Raw genomic sequence first — 6,000 nt, forward strand, 5'->3', positions numbered from 1 at the left:
AGTCTTCTACCTCGGAATGAAAATCGTTGATGTTACCACGCTTAGGCATCTTCCTCTCTTCCTGATAACACCACGGATTATTTCTTTAAATTTTCTTTTTTTTTTTCAAGATGGCGGTTCCCGCGAAAATGGCGGTTTCCCGCGCTTATCTTCTCTCCCCGCCCACTTCAATGGCGGTTCCCCGCTTCTGTCTTCTTCTCCGCCTAATGGCGGCTTCCCGCGTTTCTTCCCCTGGCGGGAGGGGTACACTTTCCCCACGGGCGACGGCCGCTGGCTTTCAGGTTCACAGCCTGCGCGTCGGCTTCAGTGCTTTCCCTTTTCTCGGCAGGGCAACCGGCGCTGGGTACACCCCGTTGACGGCGAACAGTTTCAGCCGCTGGACTGGCTCTCGCTCAGTCTCCCTTGGTCGGCTCTGCCTCTCCCGCTCGCTCGGCTCCCAATCGCGCCTCCCAGCCCTCTCGCAGTCCGGTGCTTCCCTCCCCGGCTGCGGCTGAGTTTTTATATCTTCCCGCGCCTACGCTCCCGGTCGCAGCGCTTTGTGGCTTCGGTCGCTGCCCGGCCTTTTTCGCCGGTCGCGGTCTAGCTGTCTCACGACGCCGTTGCGTCCCCAGCCTGTCTGTACCGTGGCTTCCTTGCTCCACGCTGCCCCAGTCTCAGCGCCTCTGGACCCGACTTCTGTCCGGCTCCTTTCCCCCTCGACCGTGGTCGAGTGCACCGCCCTTATCCTCCGGTTATTCTTTTTACTTTCCCTTACTCACAGTCACCGTGGCCGCCTTGCTTCTCGTGCTGATCGGCTCACTCCTCACCGTGGCAGAAGGGACAGTCAGTGCCTGTTGCTGATGGAAGTCTTTGTCTCTGAATTCTTCCTCCTTTCCAGCTCTGCAGACTCGAGTTTCCTCCCAGCAGAATGACGAGGGCGGTTGCCTCTTCTCGACGCTCGTTAACTGCTTCGGAAGTATTGTTGCCGCAGGGTACGATCGGACTCGTCGCCACTGTAAAGTCTGTGGGTTGTTTAGTTAATTAATACACAGACTACCTTAAAACAGGACTTTACTATTCGAAGGTCAGGGCGAATCTGCCCAATAAATCCTGACACAACACTTATATACTGGTGTGGTCACCGTCGGTATTACAGTATACAGAAGCCAAACAAAGTAGTGCCACACCTAAAATAGTTCTCTTAAGGTGAACGGTTACATACAATAGTTCTCTTAAAGGTAGACGGGTACATACACTACAATAATGACCAGATAATCTGTTTTTGTTATGTTGATTGAGGGATAAATATTGGCTAGGACACCTGGGATAACTCCCCTGCTCTTCTTCGAAATAGTGCCATGGGATCTTTTACGTCCACCTGAGAGAGCAGACGGGGTCTCGGTTTAGTGTCTCATTCGAAAGACGGCACCTCCAACAGTGCAGCACTCCCTCAGCACTGCACTGGAGTGTCAGCCTAGATTTATGTGCTCAAGTTCCTAGAGTGGGACTTGAACCCAACCTTCTGACTCGGGAGGCGAGTGTGCTACCAACTGAGCCACAGCTGACACTGTTATCATTTCTAAAAGCTTCCCCTACCGAGGTTAAATTGACTGGCCTGTAGTTGCTGGGTTTATTCTTGCACCATTTTTTGAACAAGGGTGTAGCATTTGCAATTCTCCAGTCCTCTGGCACCACCCCCTTTTCTAAGGAAGATTGGAAGATTATGGCCAGTACCTCAGCGATTTCCTCCTTAACCTCCCTCAGCATCATAGGATGCATCCCATCCAGTCTTGGTGACTTATCAACTTTAAGTTCAGACAGCCTTTCTAGTACCTCTATCAACTTTTATCCCATCCAGTATCTCCACTACCTCCTCTTTCACTATGACTTTGGCAGCATCTTCTTCCTTGGTGAAGACAGATGCAGAGTACTTATTTAGTACCTCAGCCATGCCCTCTGCCTCCATGCATAGGTCTCCTTTTTGGTCCCTAATCGGCCCCATCCCTCCTCTTACTACCCGTTTATTGGCCCTGAAATTAGGATCGGGAGCTTGCCGCACGTGCAAGCCCCCGATGTGCACTCACCCTGCGCGCTGACATCTGAAGCCCGGGCCTGCTTGCATTTCCTGTCACTGGCCAGGTTCAGATGTCAGCACGATGTGCTTACCTGATCCAGCGGCGTAGTTAGTGCGATGTGCCAGCTGGAATCAGGTGAGCACTGTGCAGCCAATCAGGGGAGGGGAAACTTCATTCATGAGTTTGAGAGTAAGAACTGTCAAACTCATGAAAAGTATGGGCTGCCAAAACACTACTTTAAACTTTAAATAAAATTTTAAAAAACATCCCACTGATTATATTAACTATAAATAAGTTTAAAAAAATATTTTAAACAATTAATCAAATTTTTGAAAAAAATAAATTTTTAAAAAATAGGGTCTAAAACTAAACTTACTTTACTGTAAATTCTTTAAAAATAATAAACCTGTGGAAAAAAAAATTCTAAATTGTACTAAAAGACCACTTACCTGTAAAACTAAATACTTACGTCTGGTTTTTCCACGCGTAAAAACCGGAGGCCTTTACACTCGGGCAACTCTGGGGGGGGAAAAAAAGGAATTTCAGCGCGCACGCGCTGCATCACAAGTCGCAAGCGTTCTGCCTCTTAACCCCTTGGGTCAGAGGACAGGAAATGCCAGTTTTCAGCGCATGCACTGTGCATGCTGAAAACCGGCAATTCCTCCCGTCCGTACTCGCGCGTTGTGACAGGAATTACTGGGCCATTATTTATATGCCTATAGAAGCCTTTTGAATTCCCTTTTATGTTAGCAATTTCCTTTTATGTTATTGCACAGTATCTAATCATACAATAGTGTAACTCAGGACATAATAATAGTATCTCCTTGTGATCCAAGCTGCATTCATGGGGGGTGAAATTTGTCTTGGGTGGTACTGCAAAAGCAGGCGATAGTTGAGCAGCAGCCCGTTTTACACACAGTCAGATTGAAGTCAATAGAAAAGAAAATTGTGCGAAGTAAAACGGGTTGCCAATGTGCTATTGTCCGAGACAAATTTCACACACACCCCCCCTTGTCTTTTACACATGCCTTTATGTACACTTCTCCAACCTTTCCGAAGGCAAGGCTTAAAAACGGTTTTGAAAAAGGGTTTCAACCCGAAACGTCAACTTTTAATTTCTCTCCACGGATGTTGCCTGGCCTGCTGAGTTTTTCCAGTATTTTCTGTTGTAATTTCTGAAAAACTTAAGTCAGATGAGCCCAGATAGAAATCATTAAGTCCCCTTATTTTACAAACAGCATGTGAAAGTACAGAGTAATCGTTATAATCGAATCTCACCTTCATCTAATTACAAAAGCATTCTTTTAAAAAAAAATATAACATATGCCACACTATCAGCAGACTCACTTAATGCTTCCTGGTCAGCCTTCTGTTTCTGATGAGCCCTGGGCTTGAGTTAAGTCAGTATCTCCCTGCCAAGCCAAGCTTCCTCCCCAGACCTGGCTGGCTGGCTCCATGTCCCTTTGTCACTTTTCTTTGTGCGCCCAGCCTTCTAAAGGCCCAAGAGTTCCTACTTCAACATACTGTGTCAAACTAATAGTTCACAAAATACAGCGGTGAAGCTTCACCGTCAAACTGGCTTACAGTAAATGCTGGAAACACTCAGCAGGTCAGGCAGCATCTGTGGAGAGAGAAATAGAGTTAACGTTTCAGGTCGATGACCTTTTGTCAGAACTGGAAAAAGTTAGAAATATAACTGGTTTTAAGCAAATGCAGCAGAATTCTCCACTCCACTCCCACTCTGATCTCTCTGCCCTTGGCCTCCTACACTGTTCCAAAGAAGCTCAACGTAAGCTTGAGGAACAGCACCTCATCTTTCGATTAGGCACTTTACAGCCTTCCGGACTCAACATTGAGTTCAGCAATTTCAGATCATGACCTCTGCCCCTATTTTTCCGGACAGCAGCTATTGATGATTCTGTTGTTCCCATTTACTCCTAGACCCATCTTTTTGTTTCTTTACTTGTCCCATTACCATCTCCTTTTGCCTTGCACCATCATCCTGTTTGTCATGTCATGTAATCACTCCACCCTTCCACCCTATCGCATACCTTCCCTTTTGTTCTTCCCTTCCCTCCCCCTTTCCCTGCCTCTGCACTTGCTTAAAACCTGTTCCAGCTCTGTTGAAATGTCATCGACCTGAAACACTAACTCTGCTTCTCTCTCCACAGTTGCTGCCTGTTTCCAGCAATTTTTGTTTTTATTTCAGATTTCCAGCATCTGCAGTATTTTGCTTTTGACTTGGACAATTTTTCAGCCTGAAGATCTTGACGACAAATCCAGAACTCGTACTAACTCTGCTTCAGCTTTACTGCAAATACTGCGAAACAAAATGCGCTGTGCACCTACCCCATAAAAAGCCTTGTGTGCAGAAGTTCAACTACAGAGATAACCATCTCTTACCGAGCCAGGGGTTAATGGAGTAATTATTAGGCTACAGGAGATTTATGACTGAATATTGGTGCCTCAGTGCAATTTTTGCAATTCTTTCTATCCATCATCAACTCTAAGATATCTTCCCTTGTTGTACTTGTTCCTGTGACACCAAATGTATAATAAGAATGTCTGAGAAAAATAATGGACAACAATAGGTTCTCTACTTCCCTCTCAATTTATTGCCCTTTCTTGGTACATAGATAGGTAGTTTTGGTGAATTTTCCTAAGCTCTCTTGTGAGCTTTTAGACGCACATGGTATACAATTATGTTCTATGTAACTGTGCTATAAGAATTTGACAGTGCAAGAACATCATAATTAACTTCAATTCTTTTTTTAAACTCTCTGAAATAATTATTTAATGCTCCACAATCTGTTACAGAATATTTAAAATAAAAGAATAAACTGGAATAAATGCAGCATCATACCAGTGAACAGTACATTGCAAATGTTTCGGTACAGAGTCAGAAGAGTTTGATCTGTGTCTCTTTCATGTTTGTGGAAGAAAATGCTACAATGAGTAATCAGTGGCATAACTTGTTATGCTGCAGATATACAGGCCATTCTACATTAAAGTGTGAGACATGCGGCATTTATACCTGTGTATGTTTCGTAAAAAGTAGTAAAGTGGTTACGATGAACCCATACAAGATGTTGGTGTTTGGGACCAGAAACCACAGAATTGGTTTGTGGTATTGTTCTTTAATATAAAATATAATACACGTATATGAAAGCAAAATACTGCGGATGCTGGAAATCTGAAATTAAAAACAGAAAATGCTGGAAGTACTCAGCAGGTCAGGCAGCATCTGTGGAGGGAGAAACAGAGTTAACATTTCAGGCCGATGACCTTTCGCCAAATTTTTATAGCAGATATATGAAACATGATTTTCCTTTTTTTTTCCCCAGGCAAATCGTACATGTCCAATTTGTCGAGCTGATGCTTCAGAAGTTCACCGTGATTCAGAATGAGACCAGTCTAATAGCACAAATTTAGGTGTTCCTTGTTGCATATGAATGAACTATCCATTGAACTTACCTATTGTGGCTTCCAGCCTTCCCTTTACATTAAGGGTCATGATGTGATGCAGTCATTTGACCTCCCTTTGCACTGTGTGATTTAATGACTTATAAAGCTTATATAGTCTTCACATTGAAACAATTATGGGATTGTTATACTAACAGTGTGATTGGAACTCCAAAGATTTTTTTTTCAGCTTAATTTGTGTGTGCACTAACATTCCCTGGTTTTTGTGTGATCATTCCGGGTGTTGCTGCAAGATTACAGTGAATGTGATCTTTTAGCATGTGTGCTTTTTTATTTTTATATATACATAAAAAATCTACCTGTATACGTGTGTGTATATATAAAAATAAAATAAAGGTAATTCAACCATTTTAGCAATCTACCTTATAGAGCCTTCAGGTACTGTAAGTGAGAGTGATTGTAGGCGTGCAAGTGTTTTAGCCACCTGTACTTTTTCAGACGAATTTAAGTACTGGCATGATGT

The 6,000-nt window shown here is 43.8% G+C and overlaps 1 protein-coding gene across 3 annotated transcripts in view; it reads left to right on the forward strand.

The window, feature by feature from the left end:
* Positions 1 to 5,486, forward strand: part of rnf38 (ring finger protein 38) — a 271,228-nt gene extending 265,742 nt beyond the window's left edge. For 2 of the 3 annotated variants that reach the window (XM_085983718.1, XM_085983725.1), the window contains exon 12: positions 4,264 to 5,486. In XM_085983718.1, the coding sequence (XP_085839844.1) occupies positions 4,264 to 4,410 (147 nt within the window). In that variant the 3' untranslated portion in view covers positions 4,411 to 5,486. The remainder of the gene's footprint in view (positions 1 to 4,263) is intronic. The other variant, XM_085983721.1, reaches the window with a different exon arrangement.
* The last annotated feature ends 514 nt before the right edge of the window (positions 5,487 to 6,000 follow it).

The sequence above is a fragment of the Somniosus microcephalus genome, chromosome 1 (genome assembly GCF_052327205.1).
Source record: "Somniosus microcephalus isolate GS21.2 chromosome 1, FLI_Smic_1.0, whole genome shotgun sequence".
Taxonomy (NCBI): domain Eukaryota; kingdom Metazoa; phylum Chordata; class Chondrichthyes; order Squaliformes; family Somniosidae; genus Somniosus; species Somniosus microcephalus.